At 36.8% G+C, this 17,141-nt stretch overlaps 1 protein-coding gene across 5 annotated transcripts; it reads right to left on the reverse strand.

The window, feature by feature from the left end:
* Window positions 1-922: 922 nt before the first annotated feature.
* Window positions 923-17,086, reverse strand: LOC111867306 (diamine acetyltransferase 2). Of its 5 annotated transcripts, XM_023857043.2 has the most exons (7): window positions 16,657-17,086; window positions 13,798-14,068; window positions 13,162-13,298; window positions 10,598-10,649; window positions 5,028-5,150; window positions 3,403-3,590; window positions 923-1,674 (listed from the first exon to the last, which is right to left on the reverse strand). In XM_023857043.2, the coding sequence occupies exons 3-7, from the start codon at window positions 13,225-13,227 to the stop codon at window positions 1,483-1,485; spliced, it is 621 nt and encodes a 206-aa protein (XP_023712811.1). In that variant the 5' UTR covers window positions 13,228-13,298; window positions 13,798-14,068; window positions 16,657-17,086; the 3' UTR covers window positions 923-1,482. The 5 variants fall into 5 exon arrangements, with proteins under 5 accessions (XP_023712811.1, XP_023712812.1, XP_033608524.1 ...); XM_023857044.2 differs by lacking the exon at window positions 13,798-14,068 and having other exon boundaries at window positions 16,919-17,086; XM_033752633.1 differs by lacking the exons at window positions 10,598-10,649; window positions 13,798-14,068 and adding an exon at window positions 10,014-10,065.
* Window positions 17,087-17,141: the final 55 nt, after the last annotated feature.

Raw genomic sequence — 17,141 nt, forward strand, 5'->3', positions numbered from 1 at the left:
CTATCAATTTCATACAAAATTGTATCCAGTATTCTTCTCTCAAGGTTAAGTCCATATATAAATGAAATTATTGGGGATAATCAATGTGGGTTTTGATGTAACAGATCAACTGCTGATCAGATCTTTTAAATTCTTCAAATACTGGAAAATAAATTGGAGTACAATGAGGCAGTAGATCTGCTATTTGTAGACTTAAACAAGCCTAGGATTCAGTTAGAAGTGAAATATTTTATAATATTCTCATAGAGTTTGGGGTACCCATGAAACTAGTTAGGCTGATTAAAGTGTGTTTAAATGAAATGTATAGTAAAGGCTGTATAGGTAAACATCTGTTTGATAATTTTCCAACTCAGAATGGTCTAAAGCAAGGAGATGCTTTATTGCCACTACTTTTCAACTTTACTTTAGAAAATACCATTAGGAAGGTCCAGGAAAACCAGGTGGGGCTGGAATTAAATTGGCACATCAGCTGCTTGTCTGTGCTGATGAAGTGAATCTACTGGATGATAATATAGATACCATAAAGAAAAACACACAAACTTTAATTGACACTAATAAGGAGGTTGGTATAGAAGTAAACAGAGAAAACTAGTATATGTTGCTGTCTCATCACCAGAATGCAGGGCAAAATCATGACATAAAGACAGGTAACAGATGTTTTGAAAATGTGGCACAGTTCAGATATTTGGGGACAACAATAACAAATCAAAACCGATCCAGGAGGAAATTAAGAGGAGACTGAACTCAGGTAATGCTTGTTACCATTTAGCCCAGAACCTTTTGTCTTCTCGTCTGCTGTCTAAAAACATACAAATTAGAATATGCAAAACTATAATTTTGCCTGTGGTTATGTATGGGCATGAAATTTGGTCTCTGACATTAAGGAAAGAACATAGACTGAGGGTGTTTGAGAACAGGATGTTGAGGAGGGATCTTATGGTATGATTATGAATGATGAATGAGGTGTGTCATTCACTTGGAGGGACTGAGAAAAAATAAGGATTTGAACCAGATCTCTCCTTAATGTAAACCAGATGTGCCAAACCATCCAATGTTTTAAATTGATTTTGTTAGGATACTGTACAAGGGTAAGAAAAACCAGCCTTCTCTTTTTCTATAGAGAAAAATGCAAGGCAAATATATAGAATAGGGTTGATATTCTGATTTTTTTTTTTTTGATGCAAAGTATCACCAGATTTATTTTAAGTAAGGAGCGGTAATAACTATATAAAAAGTTTAGCATCATGTTAACCTCCATTACTATATAATCTTTATTGGCATATATCTTATTTTTATGATAGAGATGCCAGGACAGCATAGCGTTCTGTACCTTTAAAAAAAACCCTGATAAGGACTGATATTAATAGCTATATAAAAAAGATGAAATTGCATTTCCACAGAGTAGTCAGAACCTAATTAGTATGTATCATGAAACAAGCCCTACTTCTATATATATATATAACTGATAACTTGATAAGAATTCTACTCATTAGTGATATCAGCCTTATTTACTTCTAGTGCTAGCTTTACCAAAGCTTCACGATCAAGTCTGTAGTGATGCCAGCCTTCCTCTTCTGTAATGTTAATTGCACCTTTTGCCTTATAGAAGTCTTGAGCTGGATTCCAATTGAGGACAGAAAAATCTAATCGACAGCAATGGGACTCAAAAGCCCTCTGAAATAAACAAGCAAGTCAACTGAAGTGTAACTGCATGCTCTGTAAAATCAAATATAAAATATACACTGCAACCTGTCTATGCTGCCCACCTGTGATTCTGCTAACATAGCAGCTTGCATGTGGGGGGATTTACATACCAAAACTTGAAATTATTTCTGTGAAACACTAAACATTGTGAAAAATGAGACATGCACATTTCTGTGCATGTAACTGTATGCTTATGGAAAGGCAAGTGGATATTTTACATGAAGGATTCTACAACTCAGTGACCCACTTCTGCATATATGTAGGGCAGTCAAAAAGTTTCTGGAATTCCCCTGCAGATGGAGAACGAGCATTAAGATAGTGCACACACTGTTGTGGTGGGGAGCTCAGCATGTCTGCTCACAGGCGCAACAGATCTGGACAGGTTTCAGTGTGCAGTGTCGTTACTGTTTCGTTTGAATTAGATGTGAGTGTTGGTCATTCAGTGCAATGTTGCAGTTCGAACAGCATGTGAACATCAAGTTCATGGGAAAATTGGGAAAATCTGCTTCAGAGATGCAATCGGCCCTGCAGCAAGTTTACAGTGATACTACACTAAAGAAATTTGCAGTTTACGACTGGTTTTCCCAGTTTAAGAATGGGCAGGAGATGCTAGAGGATGACCAGTGCAGCGGGAGACCTTCAACATCCAGAACCGAAGAAATGATTGGAAAAGTGTGACAACTGATCCGATGTGATCGAAGAATGACCACTGCGGAGTTGGAGCAAGAAGTTGGTATCTCTCATGGATCCATTCATGCCATTTTGTCCAATGATTTGAAGATGAGACGCATCAGTGTGAAGTTTGTTCCAAGGCAGCTGACCACAGATCAGATGGAATGTCGCATGATGGTTGCTGGCGATCTGTTTGACAAAAGTACGCAGGACCCAATGTCTCTCAAAAAGATCGTCACTGGTGATGAGTCATTGGTGTTTGCCTATGACCCAGAGACAAAGATGCAGTCATCAGAGTGGCACACAACATCATCTCCCTGGCCAAAAAATCACGCCTCGTTAGATCCAAAGACAAAGTGATGCTCATTGCATTCTTTGACATCGACGGTTTGGTGCACCACCTGGACAGACTGTTACTGGCCATTTCTATGTGCAAGTTTTGCAGAGGTTGCGCAGTGCGGTTTGGAGGAAGTGGCGTGACAAGTGGCAGGGACAGTGGTTTCTGCATCACGATAACGCACCGAGCCACACGTCGCTTATTGTGCAGCAATTCCTCGCCAAGAAAAACATTCCCGTCTTCACTCAACCACCGTACTCTCCAGATCTCACTCCAAGTGACTTTTGGCTGTTCCCTACTCTGAAAATGGGCCTCAATGGGACACATTTCACAACCATGGAGGATATCAAATCAAATGCGAAGGCTGAGCTCCAGAAGATTCCAAAAGAAGCCTTCCACCACTGCTTCCAACAATGGCAGGATCGATGGAGCAACTGTGTGTGCGCACAAGGGTCCTACTTTGAAGGTGATTAGGTAAGTGTTGCCATATGTCCTACCATTAGAGTGCTATACCACCATTCTGGGAATTTTTTGACTGCCCCTCGTAATTATGATAGTACTGACTTCCACTATATGAAATGGCATCATATGACCTTGAACTTTCCACCACAGGCACATTTATAATTTTCAACATGAACAAATATTTAATATTGTCATGCACTGAAAACATAATACTTACAGCTTCCTACCTTAGCTACTCTGTTAAATAAAGCTGATCCCAGGCCCTGCCCTCGACACCCAGGGGTTACATAAAGATCCTCCAAGTACAGCGCCTTCCCTTTCCAAGTCGAGTAAGTATAAAAATAGAGTGCATATCCTAACAATGTATTTCCATTCAAATTATCACCTTCTCTTTCCTTTGAACCTCCACATGCTCCTATGAAGACATAAAATGGGGTTATGCTTTATGGTCACTTCGAAATAAAAATACACATTTTTATAAAACATTATTACTTACTATTTATATAAAAATACATATAAAATTTCCTATCTAAATGTATGTAATAATTCATAAGTGTCAGTCAGTCTTTCATATCTTCGAAAACTCTATGACTTACAGCCCAGAAACATAAAAACATATCTGAAAATGGATGAGTTCAAATCCCAGAGCATTCTTTGGATGCTGTTTTCATTTCACACTTTCTAAATGTTAAGTTAGAGAAAATGGTAAAGGGAAAATTTATGATCCCCCCCTTCCATCTTGTGTTCAGACAAAAATGAACAACTCTTGAGTTTCCAACATAGTCCCAAGTGTGCTCAAAATTTACCCAAAAGAATTTGGTCTTCTAAACTGTCATATGGACAGAAGAATGTAAATGAACAAATATGTTACTTTTATTTCTTTACTACATGAGAAGAGGAAATCAATGAAGATTTGAAATATTTAATCACCAGATGCACGAGAGAAGATAAAATAACCTGTGTTGAAGCAAAACTGCAGTTAGGACAAAAGAGGGCAAGTAGTGGTACATAACAAATTTTACGAAATTAAATGAAAGAAGCTGGTCATGGTAGCTGAGCAGTCTTAAGGCATATACTGTCCTTGCTCGCCGGAAACCGGGATTGTGAGTTTGAATCCCACACAAGGCATGGATGTCTGGTGTGTGTATGCGTTTATTCTGTGTTTGTGTTGTCCTATGTATAGATAGAGGCCTTGTGATGAGCTGATCAGCCAACCAAGGAGCCCTACCCTCTGTAAAAAAAAATGATCAGTAAAACTAAGAAATCGGCCCTATCCTCCAAAGTGGGAGCGAGAGGAAAAAATTAAGGAAACCTTTATTTACTGGCCTGCAATGAGCAAATTAAATTTACATTTTACTGAAGACAGCTCTCCAATATGCATACATATTTCATCTGTTTTTCAGCAATGAAATGTTCCCATTGATTTCAACAGAATACAATATATATGTAGAACAGATACATTATGAGGACAGGGAGATTCTTTGAAACCACCAGATGTTAATATACATTGGGCAATGGAAGGAAGTCAGCTTGCAGCATGCACATACATACAAGGCATGGAAGCATATCACCCAGAAGCAGTCAAGAAACATATTACTATATGCTGTAAGAAATGTGACAGAGAAATCTTTCAAGCATTTGCACACAGGACAAACCATTGGGAATAACAGGAATGGAAACTGTAGACCATAATCAAAGTGACAAACTATTCTTTTTGCACATGTGTATTGGAGGGGAATGTTAGTATAATAAAGGCTATGAAAGATTGAATAGGTACATATCAGTAAGGTTAATCATTTATTCTGATTTTATTTTCCACTTAAGCACAATGATAATAATCTTTTTTTCTTACCTGTATCAGACAACTCTCCACCATTATCTGGAACAATTGCATCACCACCATCTTTGGAAGATGGTTCAGCAACAAAACAGTGGAAGTATGGATGCTCACAATTAAATCCGTCTTCTTCCAAAACTGCAATACAGCACGTGTGTGTCACATGCACAAATCCATTAATTTAACTCTTTGAAGCTGGAAATGCATCTAAATAGCATTTATAGATTCAGTCCCTACCTCATGGAAAACATGGTATTTCCATTACAAAGATAAAGAGGTTAATGCTTGTTTAAAGAAATAATCAGTGGTTATTCACAACACACAAAAACACTCCATTGGTAAAAATGCAGTTTTGGAGTGTTAAAGCAGATGGTAGACTATATTAGGAGACTAACATTCTAAATAGTTTTAAAACAAAACAGAATTAATTCCTATGCAAGCCACAGAAAATCTAAGAGAGCATTAACATTAGATGATTTCACTGTCAAAAGAAAATTTAATAAATTTAGTGTCTTGGGTGAATTTATTATTCAAAGTAACTGCTTGTTGAAGAGCCAGCAGGACCGATCTTCCAACCTGGCAAGGAAATTTGGATATTATACTTAGTCAGGAAATGCACGAAGGCTTGTAAAGTGTGTCCTGTAACCATGTGAACAGTTTTTAATTTCCTGTCATTTTTATCACAAGGCATTTAATCAGACTTTACCATACATGAACAGGCGCCCCTTTATTCAATTCAATTTTATTTCAGCCATGGATCATTATACATGATATGGGACAAGTCAAAGATTAATATTAATACTAATACTAAATAATAATAAGCATATAATAATACAGAAATAATATGACAATATAATAATAAATGATAATGATAAATGATGGACCTATGATAAACAAGGGCCAACAAAGAAACAACAACATAAAGAAATGTCAAGAAAGTCGTCTTCTGGGTTTTGGTGCCGTGTATTCTTCGTTTTGGCCGACGTTTCAGAGGAACATATCACCTCCATCTTCAGAGCAGGTGAATGGCTTGTGAATGCAGAAAGCAGTAGCTGTAATGATTAGGAAGTGAAAGGCGCGATACGTTCCTCTGAAACGTCGGCCAAAACGAAGAATACACGGCGTCAAAACCCAGAAGACGACTTTCTTCATAGTCATCGCCATGAAAACCTCAAAACTTATAAAGAAATGTTGTTTGTAACATGTAATTTCTAATGTGCAAAATCAGAAAATTTTCACTTTTACTGCTGAGAGATGGCACAGCACATGTATTTCACTTAACTTCTGAAAGGACAAGTAACTCCAAACGAAAAAGATGCAATATTCTAAATAAGTTCTGAGTGTGTAGGTTGGAAGGCTTAAAATACGAGGGGGTACCCAAAAGAAACCGAACTTATTTTTTTAAACTTACTTATTCAAATTTTAAGCACAAACCTTCAATCCCCTTCAACGTACTCTCCACTTACACTAATACACTTGTCTAGTCTTTTACTCCATTTTTCAAAACATTGTCTAAATTCATCTTTGAGATGCTTGACAGCGCCTCCGTCGTTTTTTCCTTCACTTCAGCAACATCAGCAAAACGCTTTCCTTTCATGTCTCTTTTCATTCGAGGAAACAAAAAAAAAGTCGCACGGGGCAAGGTTGGGTGCGTATGGAGGGTGACGAACAGGGGTCATACCATTTTTGGTCAATAATTGTCGTACAGATTGGGCTGTGTGAGCAGGGGCATTGTCATGATGGAAAAACCAGTCACCCGACTGCCACAAATCTGGCCGCTTCTGCCGCAAACTGTTGCGCAATCTTTTCAAAACTTCCAAGTAGAAAGTTAACTGTCTGACCCTGTGGAACAAACTCTGAATGGACGACTCCTCTCACATCAAAAAAACAAATCAGCATTGTTTTCATGTTTGATTTCACCTGACGAGCTTTCTTGGGGTGAGGCAAACTTGAAGTCTTCCACTGGCTTGATTGTTGCTTTGATTCAGGATCGTAAGCATAGCACCAGGTTTCGTCACCGGTGACAATTTTTNTTTTCAACATTTTCATGTGTTCGGGCCATGCAAGGACGACCAGAACGAGGTTTGTCATCAATTGACATTTCACCATTTTTGAAACGGGAAAACCATTCAAACACTTGAGTTTTCCCCATAGCATCATCCTTGTACACCGTTTTTAACATTTCAAGAGTTTCTGTTCCACTTTTCCCAAGCAAAAAGCAGAATTTCACCGCCGCACGCTGTTCACGAAAATCAGCGATTGCAAAAATGACGATCACACAAAACAGTTGTCACTATAAACTCTGCCGAAACTAGTCCTTACCTTCTGAAGCAACAGTAGTCGGCTTATCGACTCAGGAATGTTAGCTCTATGTGCTCATAGCGGCAAAACGCAGTACTACAAAAGCTCTGCCCACAAAAAAATTAGTTCAGTTTCTTTTGGGTACCCCCATCGTATATAAAATTGTGCCTGTACTCATTCTGGCACAATCTATAGCAACATCAAATATTTTTGTTTTATGCAGAATTGTGTTGATGCCATAAATCAATAAGCCTATCTGCTGATCTGTCGTCAAACATATTAGCATGGGAAAATTATTCAAGCATTTCTGTATTCCTGTTTAAAAAAATGTAAAAGCAGCCAACTGTTTAAAGGAATCAATGTTTTTGGAACATTCCTGGACAATTCTACACCTTTTGTATTTTCAAAGAAGACACACGTTTGATATATTTATGGTTTATTTAACGAATCTGTCAATTGCTCAGTATTTATAGTATCAGACAGTTCGATGATTAGTGAACAATGCACTGGAAAGGATGTGGAAGGAAGCAGTTGTGGCCTAATTTGAGGTACTATTGTGAACAACCACAAAAGAAAACAGTTAGGATTGCTGGTTTTCAGGCCAAGAAATAAAACACATACCTGAACTCATTTGTAAATCAGTAAAATAAAATACAATTCAATGGAAGTATTATCAAGAGAGAGATATTTTTTCTATATCAAAGCATGAATATGATAGCTCTTTAATATTTCTTATCAATCAATTTATTTTAACATATTTCATTAATATTCTCTCAAATGCCTTAACCCTGCTAAAACCAGAATAATATTGAATATGTTCCTTTAATATTCTGGTAAGCATCCAATTTGGTACAATAATTCATACAACATACAATTTCAAAGAAAAGAAAATCCTACCGATTCTATTGCCTGTCTAGATCAAGGTATGCATGGTCTACTGCCATCATATGTTTTTATTTCATTTAGGGGTGGACATTTTTTCACATTTTTTTGTTATCTTGAAATGACAAAGATTGTGCAGTGGGCTGATGTCACGTCCACAGAATCAAACTGCGTGCATTAAAGATTCATTAACCCTGCTAAAACCAGAATAATACTGAATATGTTCCTTTAATATTCTGGTAAGCATCCAATTTGGTACAATAATTCATACAACATACAATTTCAAAGAAAAGAAAATCCTACCGATTCTATTGCCTGTCTAGATCAAGGTATGCATGGTCTACTGCCATCATATGTTTTTATTTCATTTAGGGGTGGACATTTTTTCACATTTTTTTGTTATCTTGAAATGACAAAGATTGTGCAGTGGGCTGATGTCACGTCCACAGAATCAAACTGCGTGCATTAAAGATTCATTAACCCTGCTAAAACCAGAATAATACTGAATATGTTCCTTTAATATTCTGGTAAGCATCCAATTTGGTACAATAATTCATACAACATACAATTTCAAAGAAAAGAAAATCCTACCGATTCTATTGCCTGTCTAGATCAAGGTATGCATGGTCTACTGCCATCATATGTTTTTATTTCATTTAGGGGTGGACATTTTTTCACATTTTTTTGTTATCTTGAAATGACAAAGATTGTGCAGTGGGCTGATGTCACGTCCACAGAATCAAACTGCGTGCATTAAAGATTCATTAACCCTGCTAAAACCAGAATAATACTGAATATGTTCCTTTAATATTCTGGTAAGCATCCAATTTGGTACAATAATTCATACAACATACAATTTCAAAGAAAAGAAAATCCTACCGATTCTATTGCCTGTCTAGATCAAGGTATGCATGGTCTACTGCCATCATATGTTTTTATTTCATTTAGGGGTGGACATTTTTTCACATTTTTTTGTTATCTTGAAATGACAAAGATTGTGCAGTGGGCTGATGTCACGTCCACAGAATCAAACTGCGTGCATTAAAGATTCATTATCTGAAAATGAATTTCTGGGTTGCAACAGGCCAAACAGCATCCGCATAAGCAAAAATATACAAACTGTAAACACTTCAACAGTCTAGAAACCAGCTCTTAATCGTGGTGATAATTAGTACGATAACTTGGTGTAATCACCATTAAAAATTAAATCGGGCATCACATCATTTGTTATATAAACTGTTTCAGCTTTATCTTGTTCCCTCCACATACTCCTACCCCTTCTCTTTGTCTTATTATGATTCCTCCCCTCCTTCTTTCCTCCATGTCCTCTATGTTAAAAAGAGTTTAATAAATACCACTCAAAACATGCTTATACAGGAGAATAAGAATGAAACATATCATTCATAGCACATACTACAGTTTTTCAATATTTTTCCTAGGGTCTGCATACTCTGTGAGTGCAAGAAACAAGCACTTGCACATGCATACACACAGGCTTGTATAATTATAAAACATGTGAAAGTATGTATATGTGTTACTGAGTGATGCAGCTGTTTCAAAATTAATGCCATTTGTCAGGAACTCTATTCTCTGTGAATGCATATATACATCAAACTGGATTTGATACATGTATATAGGTTATTTATATGATGATGTTATAACTAGCAGTACTGTCATCAGAAACAATGGAAATGGCAGATTTTTTATGACTTGTGAAACTCAAACCTCCCTGCTGCTTCTTTATGGCAAGCTAAAACCAAAACAATGGTCACTCTGAGTATCAAGAACTTACGAGAATGCCCACACTATAATACTTACTGTCAGTTTCAACTACTGTGTCTTCTGGGCATTGTGAATAATGTGCCAGTTCCTGAAACAATGTCAGTGTAACACAGTGGACTTTTTTTAGATAGACAATGAAAATGATCACAACAAATAAATGCACAGAAATTATGCATAATGGTGAATTTCTGTAACAAAATGTAGTTTCTCTTGCTCCCCCAGATTTAGATATACATTAAAACCAATCATGTGTTGGACAGACATTAAAATCAGTTGCCACTGGTATAGGGTTCTTAAAGATTTCACCTTAAAGGTTTATAGTGTTAATAGCTACTGAAGAAAGTCTTCAGCTTCAGATTTTGAAGGTTTTCAATCATGTAGGAATCCATTTAATTTGCAGTTAATTATGCATTTTAAAGTGTCAGTTATTCTAGAGGTCGGAGAAACTTGTAAATTTAATAATAATAATATGTAACGAAGCCATTTTTCCCATCATATTATAAAACAAACATTCTGTTACGAAAATTTACAACTTTCATTTTTACATGTAAGATTTGAGGCTTTCATTTTTACATGCTTCGCAGTCAAATGTATGTTTAATACTCTTAAATGATACTGACCATATGCATCTATTTTAGGTCCATCTGGCATCTTTTCAAAATCTGCTAGTTCCTGGAAACAACACATAAAGCAAAGGGGAAACAATTAACACAAAATAAAAAAACAAGAAAATAAATTAAGTTAAGTGAGAATGTATAAAAACAACAGAAAGATAAGTTCAATGTGAAATTTAAGAAAATGTACGCTTAAAATTATTTAACATATTGTTTGAAAGCTGCTGTTATAAGGTGTGCAATATACGGAGGGTAGAGAGAAAGAAGTTGCAGGGGATGAGTGTAATTGGGACTTCCATCTTTCTGCCTGATGTTGTATTCCCTTTCATCCTTCCAGGGCCAGTATGAACAAGCCAAAAGTATTTGTTGCTAGCAAAGGATATCAAGTAGTTATCACCATCAACATCTGTATAAGCAGAATAGCTAGATTCTAGAAGACAGAAGAATGTAACCAGCAGAATGGCTATATGACTGGAGGGGAATAAACAGATATGTAACAGCTCAGAGATGTTGAGGAGACTGGATCTGTGGGATTCTTTCTTTGGCCTTAGTATAGTATTGCTTGGGTTCTATAAAGCTAGCTCAGAATATACCTTCCATATTATATAAAGTTTAAAGACAGTTCCAAGAATTTGCAGAGGAAAAGGACCTTATTTCACTATCCAGCACATTTTCAGTTATGTTGTATTTTAGCGTCCTGTTGCACTGATTCGCGTCCATGATGTGTATGTATTGACCGTCTTCTAGTGCGCAATCTCACTTGTCACTTCACTACATGTTTTGGCATCACTGTGCCATCCTCAGGTGTGTTATTTAAGTTAAACTATTGCTCGCCATCATGTGTCATATATAAAATGATTTAAAATGTATATTCGTCATGTACTATATTAAAATTTGTTAAGATTTATCATCTTATATATCGTATTTCAAACTCGCGTATTATATCATTCTTCCACTATAGGAGTCGTTCTTCCTATATTTTGTATATACTGTCTTGTGATGTGTCCTTTTGTGGCTGCGTGCGTTGTAATGCTCATTGTATTTTAGCGTCCTGTTGCACTGATTTGCGTCCAAGATTACAACACACGCAGCCACAAAAGAAGGACACATCACAAGACACAGTATGCACAAAATATAGGAAGAACAACTCCCATAGTGGAAGAATGATATAATACGAGAGTTTGAAATATGACGTATAAGGTGATAAATCTTAACAAATTTTAATATATAAATTTTATTATAGTACATGACAAATATACATTTTAAATTATTTCATATATGACACATGATGGCGAGCAGTGCAATAGTTCAACATAAATAACACACCTGAGGATGGCACAGTGATGCCAAAACATGTAGTGAAGTGACAAGTGAGACTGTGTGCACTAGAAGACGGTCAATACATACACATCATGGGTGTTATCAGTTATTATTAGATGCTGATATTTAATAATGTAAATAAATTGGTAAATTTGGCTCTATGCTCCATTAAACAGCACATCATGAATATGTATGGGGGAGTGGAGGTATAGCACCACACATTCTTAACTTTGACACTAGATGGAGGTGAGTGGTCAGCAGCATCACATTACAGCCATTTTACTCCCATGGAAAGAGCAAAAATAGAAATCTTACTTGTCTCAGGAATCAAACCTCAGTTGTCCAGTTTGTAGCCACATATGACCCTGCTATCCCAGCCCTATTTCATAATGTACAGTTGTATGATTGCTCATTATTTATCACACTATACTGAGGTCAAGTTTTGGCATAAAAAGCTGATAAGCAGACCAAGAAGTATTTATCTATGATTACATAACTTTTATTTTGGCAGACAAATGACAACAGAGTTCAGTGTAGACTTCTTGCATGGTCAAAATTTAGTGACAGATTCCCAAGCCTGTGTATTCAAATGGTCATTCATGCCATTTAATTCTAATGGCAGTAATGTCAGCTGTCAGAAGAGTGTATAAGACTGCGCCTATGTCATTAAAACAGAGCTCAGAAAGTTCTGACACCAGGTTTATGAGCTGTATTACTTGCTCCTCATTTTAATATTACAAGAGGCTGCTTAAACACCAAAACTAATTCTGAAACAGGGACAGAAATATAAGACCCAGCTGTCCACAAACAGTCATCATCTTAATTATACCTGCATAGATTGGAAGACTGGTTATCTTACATTTGAAGTTCTTTTGTACAGTGTCCTGTATTTCCTTACATCTGGATGACAGGTGGTCACGCCAGTTAAGTGCAAAAGTGTCCTATTTTTCCAGTGTTTCAGTGCTTGGAAACCATGTAATTCATAAAGCAGCCACTAGTGGTAAATAATAAGGGAATAAATATGTATTCATAATGCTGTCATTAGAAAAAAGCAATTTCACTGTTTCAGTATGGTTTAATTTAAGGGAAACCTAGGCAAAGAATGAGTATTTTCATTGGTCATAACTAAATTGGAAAATACAGAATGCAACAACTGTTATTCGAAATGAAATCCATATCATTACTAAAAGAAAACAGGTTCTATTACAAAGTAATATCTTAGTCCTCAATGAAAATTGGAACAAACTTGCCTGTATCAGTCTCTGAATTTCTTTGCAGTCTTCACGCCTGGCTTCTCTGATTGTGAATCCATTCATTATTAAATAGACTAGTTTATTCTGTATGAATAAGTTTTCAATAAATATGATTATTCATTAACTTTTTTAACCTAAAAAGCAATACAAAACCAGAATTAGAACAGCCAACTCAAAAAATGATTTCAGGATGAAGCTGAAGAAGAGCTGTCAGTTCGTTATTTGACAAATCTGCAAGGCTGTATCAAATGCTGAATTTATGTAGAATCTAATGGAGTATAGTTCAGTGACTATGAAACAAGAATTAGGAGTGAAGTGGGAGAAATACTCATGGCATATTTAAAATATACTGTGTTCCGTTCAAACCTACCACAGTTTAATTAATCATTTTGAACAAATTGTGATAAATTATGGATTATAATTAGCACTAGATGAAAGAAAAACAAGAATTTGATTTCCGTTTTTCTTCAGTGAAGCTACAGTATCTGGCTGCATATACCTTGACNTTTTAATTAATCATTTTGAACATATTGTGACAAATTATGGATTATAATTAGCACTAGATGAAAGAAAAACTCAAGAATTTGATTTCTGTTTTTCTTCAGTGAAGCTACAGTATCTGGCTGCATATACCTTGACATGTTAGAAGAGTTCCTCTAACCTCAGGTAGCCGATCTGCAGCCTAACATAATCTTCCAACAACATGGAGCCTCCCTGCACATTGGGGTCTGGATGTCCGGAGGTCCCTCAATGCCACCTTCCAAGATTGCTGGATTGGACATGGTGGACCAATTTGGTGGCCACCACGTTCACCGGACCTCACTCCGCTCAATTTCTTCCTCTGGGGTAACATGAAGGACCGTGTGTTCATGCCTCCAGTGAATGAACTCCCAGATTTACGAGCCTGCATCCGTGAAATGAATTCTACTGTACCAATGGGCATGTTGGAAAGACAGTGGCAACAAATTGAATACAGATTGGATACTGTTCGTACTACCAATGGTGCATATGTAAAAGTTTATTAGTGTGTCAAATACAATTTTTTTTAGTTGTTCTTGTATGTATTTCCTACAGCTTCATTTTCCTACCATTCATACTTTCTGTTCTAAGATCTGATAAAATGTGGGAGGTTTGAATTGAACACCCTATATTATCTTAGCATTTGCCTGGAGCAGGTAAGAAAAATCACGAAAACCTTATCGGGATAGATGATCTTCACAATCAGGCACTTCCTGAATGTACATAAAACATATTACTAACTATTGCAAATGACACAAAGCTAGATAGTAGTAGAAGTCTACCAACAATTTGGAGGAACATACTGCCCCATCTTCAGGACTCAAGAGTAAACCAAGCAAGCAGCAGTTAGTAGCGACTAACAGTTGCTTGGCCCTACTCTTAACCCTGATGATGGTCGCAATATGTTCCCCCAAATCATCAGTAAACTTCTACCAGACTACACAGTCTAGCACATAATGCTCTCCATATTTGGAAATCTTTGACCTTACTTTAACTAGTTCTAGTACATTAGAGTAATGCACTTCAGGTAAAAGAATCTGGTAGTCTGTCCTAATTTTTTGGAATCCCAAATCCATAATATAATACAATCAGCAGTTTCTTTGAATGTTTGGGTCCAAGGATATTGGTGGGAAAGCCAGAAGAGAAGAGCAAGACATAGGTGGGTGGATAATATTAAAATGGATCTTAGAGAGACAGGATGGGATAGTATGGATTGGATTGATCTGGCTCAGGATAGGGACTGGTGGAGGGCTCTTATGAACATGGTAATGAACCTTTGGGTTCCATAAAATGGTGGGAAATTCTTGAGTAGCTGCAGATTTGGCTTCTCCTCAAGAAGGGCTCAGCTCCATAAGTAAGTAAGTAAGTTGGGTCCAATGACCTGCCAATCTGCCATATACATCAGTTGTAATAAACTGGACTCAGATTTACAGATAGTCAATTCAAATCTGCAAAGTGCCAGCTCCCCCCTCCCCCAATTGTCTTGACATATATTTGGACACTTCATTAAGGTTAAACAATAAGACTTGAGTGCCAAGTATATGGAAAGACAGACAGTTATGCATTCCATGGTTCCTTTACCTAGGATGTGGAACAATTCTGTGCACAAATAATACAATGAACACATCTTGCAAACCCCTTAATTTTCTGATGATATATAGTGAAGCTATTCAGTTTGCAGTTATATGGATTTTTATATTTTTATTGTAAATGGAAATATCAAAAATCTTGTCCTATAACTCTTGTATGCATTACTGGCTTTAATTTAAAAAACAGCACCAACATCAACAATTACCAGAATATTACAACTACTATTAATAGCTGAACACGAATAATGATAAGATGTGTAACATTTAAGCTGCATATTCACATTCCTAACTCTCATTTGAGGCTTGTTTTAATGCTCCAGTGGCCCAATAAATCCCACATTCATATGGCTACTGTTTTTGGCAATGTTATCAATGTCATCTTCAGTTTGGTAATTGAGACACCTAACAAGGCTATTGACTGGCACCCTCCACCATTACTGCAGAATCTTCATTTGTAAGATCTCTGCTAAAGGCAATGCAATAAAGGGACCAAAGTGGGTGGTGAGATACTAGCACACACACACACACATGTATGTGTGTATATATTTATTTACATGAGTGTCATGAAAGGGTGTATCAGTCACTAGGGCTTATATGCATTAAATTGTTTCCTTTTTGTATTTCAGAATTACCATTAGCTGCAGCCTAGGTAGGAATGAAGGTGGTGCCTGAGGCCTGAAACTCCCGCAATGCCCCTTATTCACCCTGTGGCAAAGTACCAGGAATTAAAATGAAAAAAAGTAAAACTTCTGACAAATTGGTTTAGGGTCTGGGATAGTTGCAGTGATTTAATATTTACTTTTGCATAGTAAGTACAACTTTTCTGAAAAACGAATATGAATCGGATCATTATCTAACGAATCCACATAGGTTTACAGCAGTGGGGCAGTAATAACTATATAAAAGTAATTTATTGCCGTGCATATTCGTTTCATACATTAATTTACTCGGTTCGATACTACAGCATCCGAGATCATGAATCGGCTATATACAAGGACAGAAACAACGCCCAACCGCCCAACCCACCCCAATGGAACTGCTTCAACATCATGACGATCATGATCATCATGACAACTAGGATGACAACCTTGACAACTATCCAGCACGTCTGACGCGTCTGACTCTATGCCCCTTCCCCCTCAACCTAGCCAAAGAATATACAGAATGAACCCACGACCCCTACAACCGTCGCCTTTTCTCATGCTGCAGCGGAACTCGATTCTGCTCCGTCGAAGTTACATCAGCTGCGAATATTCTCACTTTTAAGCTACATATATAAGTGTGAAAAATTTTAAACCTTCAAATGTCATAAACGACCATTTTTATTTAAATATTCCAGTGCCTTATAAATGAAAATAATAAAAGTTAAATGTCATTAACGTACACATTTTGATATTGCGCTTTACTTTTCCTCTACCACTGGCGACTGAGCGATAGATACGATCGGATACGATGCTATAATACAATAGCGCTGGCAATTATTATCGTAGCTATCCGCAGCTACCACAAGCTCTCAGCTCAAGAACCTCTCAAGAAGTACCTACACGGACGCCATACTTTCAGAGAAACACGGGCTAAGCCTAGTTCACACTAGTCGATCAAGTTGAAAACAAAAAAAACTTTTAAAGGACAGCGAAATGCTTTACATGTACTTTCCAGTTGCACTGGAAAATCCTGTTTCAAGTTCCAAGGAAAGCAGAAATTAGATCAACCTTCCTTTACGTGCATGACAACAAAAAATATAAAAAATTGCTTCTTCGCTCTCCAGTTAATTTCAAATGTAACGTGCACATTAACTTAGCATACTCCGACATTTTTTCATCTGGTATTGTTGATATGCATGCCCATAGATAGTCAACGTCGTATGTT

Source organism: Cryptotermes secundus, unplaced genomic scaffold (genome assembly GCF_002891405.2).
Source record: "Cryptotermes secundus unplaced genomic scaffold, Csec_1.0 scaffold1715, whole genome shotgun sequence".
Lineage (NCBI taxonomy): Eukaryota > Metazoa > Arthropoda > Insecta > Blattodea > Kalotermitidae > Cryptotermes > Cryptotermes secundus.

What these genes read in the sequence shown, in the direction of transcription:
- LOC111867306 (XM_023857044.2), bottom strand. Translation starts at nt 13,227, where the DNA reads ATGAATGGATTCACAATCAGAGAAGCCAGGCGTGAAGACTGCAAAGAA. An exon ending in AAATTCAGAGACTGATACAG is followed by an intron (nt 10,650 to 13,161) that starts GCAAGTTTGTTC and finishes TGTTGTTTCCAG; the next exon opens with GAACTAGCAGATTTTGAAAA. An exon ending in TATTTAACAGAGTAGCTAAG is followed by an intron (nt 1,675 to 3,402) that starts GTAGGAAGCTGT and finishes TGTTTATTTCAG; the next exon opens with AGGGCTTTTGAGTCCCATTG.